At 42.5% G+C, this 1,994-nt stretch overlaps 1 protein-coding gene across 1 annotated transcript; it reads left to right on the forward strand.

The window, feature by feature from the left end:
• The first annotated feature begins 1,128 nt into the window (after positions 1-1,128).
• LOC113749189 (E3 ubiquitin-protein ligase KEG-like) lies at positions 1,129-1,887 on the forward strand. The gene has a single exon (XM_027292863.1). It carries the CDS (start codon positions 1,129-1,131, stop codon positions 1,885-1,887), a length of 759 nt encoding a protein of 252 aa, XP_027148664.1.
• Positions 1,888-1,994: the final 107 nt, after the last annotated feature.

Here is a 1,994-nt window from a genome sequence, read left to right on the forward strand (position 1 = left end):
CATTCAATTGACCTTTCACATCAATTAAAAACCAAACAAAAGGAACAAATGCAAATAACTAAACCATTGTTACCAATTAGCCCCTAAATAGTAAGGAACTATTAAGACATTGAATTTGAAGACCATGCCTGAAATAGACATTTCTCACTTTTTGGTAGAAAAAACCAGGAAAAAAACTCCTTTCTCTAACAATATAGTGACACTTGGCATTCAATTGAGAACTCCAATTGTTCTCTTATCTAGTTGGTAGATATATAACAAAGAGCAAATTATCCATTTGACCCTTGAACTTTTAGTTTAAGTAAAATTAAGCCCCTAACTATTTTTGGGCAACTTTTAGCCCTCAAACTTGTAAAATTGTGCACCCGTGACCCTTTTGGCCAGTATATCCGGTTTTGCAACCCTTTTGACCCTTTTGCAACCGGAAAGCCAATTCACACGAATGGCAGTAATCTGAGTGAAGAGGGCATTTTTGTCCGCATATTCTAAGCAAAAAGGGAACACCTCCTCCTTTTTCCCATTTCCTAACCTAACCCAACCGCTAACTTATTCAACAAATGAATTGCAGAGGGAAGAGAGAAAAGTCGGCAAAGAAACAAGAAAAAGGGAAGAAGGTAAAGTGAAGTGAATGGAAGAAAAAATGCGCAAATATCGTAGCCCTGTGCTTCCTATTTGTCCTTGCGGTAAAATCACGAAGATGATTACTTCTTGGACTGATAGAAATCCAGGGAGAAGGTATGTCGTTTGCTCAGAAGAAGTTGGTGGCTGTGGGTATTGGAATTGGATTGACGACGAGATGTGCCGTCGTTCTATTGAGTTGATACCAGGCCTTCTAAGGCGGATCAATGCAACAGAAAAGCAAAAAGAGGAATTTGAAACTGCAGCAGCAAGATCCGAGGCAAAAGCTGCCAAGTTGAAGGCAAAATTAAGAGAAACAGAGGAGCGGATGCTTGCAGATCTCTGAATGTTGCTACTATTGAAGGGGACTGGAGCGGTCCTCAGAGCACACTTCTCTTGGACAAGTCAACTTGTAAGAGTTATGCCTTATGGTCTCTCTCAAAAGATCACCTTCAAGTTGGTGACATAGTGCGTTCACGGAAGGCAGTAAATTCTTGCAGTACTCAGACAATGGCTGTAACAGAAGGAACTGTAGTTGGCTTGGAGAAGGACACTGATCAAGATGGATATGTTCTTGTGCGAATCCCTAGTTTGCCAAACCCTCTTACGTTGAACGTTTCAACTCTTGAAAGGGTTACATTTGGATTTGCTGCTGGGGATTGGGTCCGCTTGATTAAGGAAAATGAAGAACACTTATCTGTGCGTATTCTACACTTCATACAACGTGATGGAGATGTTGCTGTTGGTTTCTTAAGGCTACAAACTTTGTGGAAAGGACATCCTTCTGATCTCCAAATGGCAGAGCCGTATTTTGTGGGGCAGTTTGTGAGGTTGAAGGCAAGTATTGTGAATCCCCGCTTTGAGTGGCCTCGTAAAGGCAGAGGTATGTGGGCAACTGGAAGAATTTCTCAAATACTTCCAAATGGGTGCCTCATTGTGAAATTCCCAGCAATACTTGTAATTGGGGGAGAATGTAAAAGTTTCTTGGCAGATCCAGCTGAAGTGGAGCTTGTCTCTTTCAATACATGTCCTGGAGTAGTGGAGAAGTACCAGCATGCTGAGGATTTTCACTGGGCTGTACGGCCTTTAGCAATTACAGTTGGCTTGTATACAACAGTAAAAGTTGGAGTCTTTGTTGGTAGGAACGTAGGTGCAAAATTCAAGAGCAAAGGCCATACGAATCAGTCACACAATGAAGGCCGTGGTCAAGATGGCCATGGAGGTGGCAGTTCGGCACGTAGGCATTCAGTTGCAAAAATCCTCTTTTAGGGTGGTTCCCCTGCTGGGCGCTTCATCACAACAGGGAGGAGTTGTTCCCTTTTTGCTTAGAATATGCGGACAAAAATGCCCTCCCACTCAGATTACTGCCATTCGTG

The sequence above is a fragment of the Coffea eugenioides genome, chromosome 10 (assembly GCF_003713205.1).
Source record: "Coffea eugenioides isolate CCC68of chromosome 10, Ceug_1.0, whole genome shotgun sequence".
Classification (NCBI taxonomy): domain Eukaryota; kingdom Viridiplantae; phylum Streptophyta; class Magnoliopsida; order Gentianales; family Rubiaceae; genus Coffea; species Coffea eugenioides.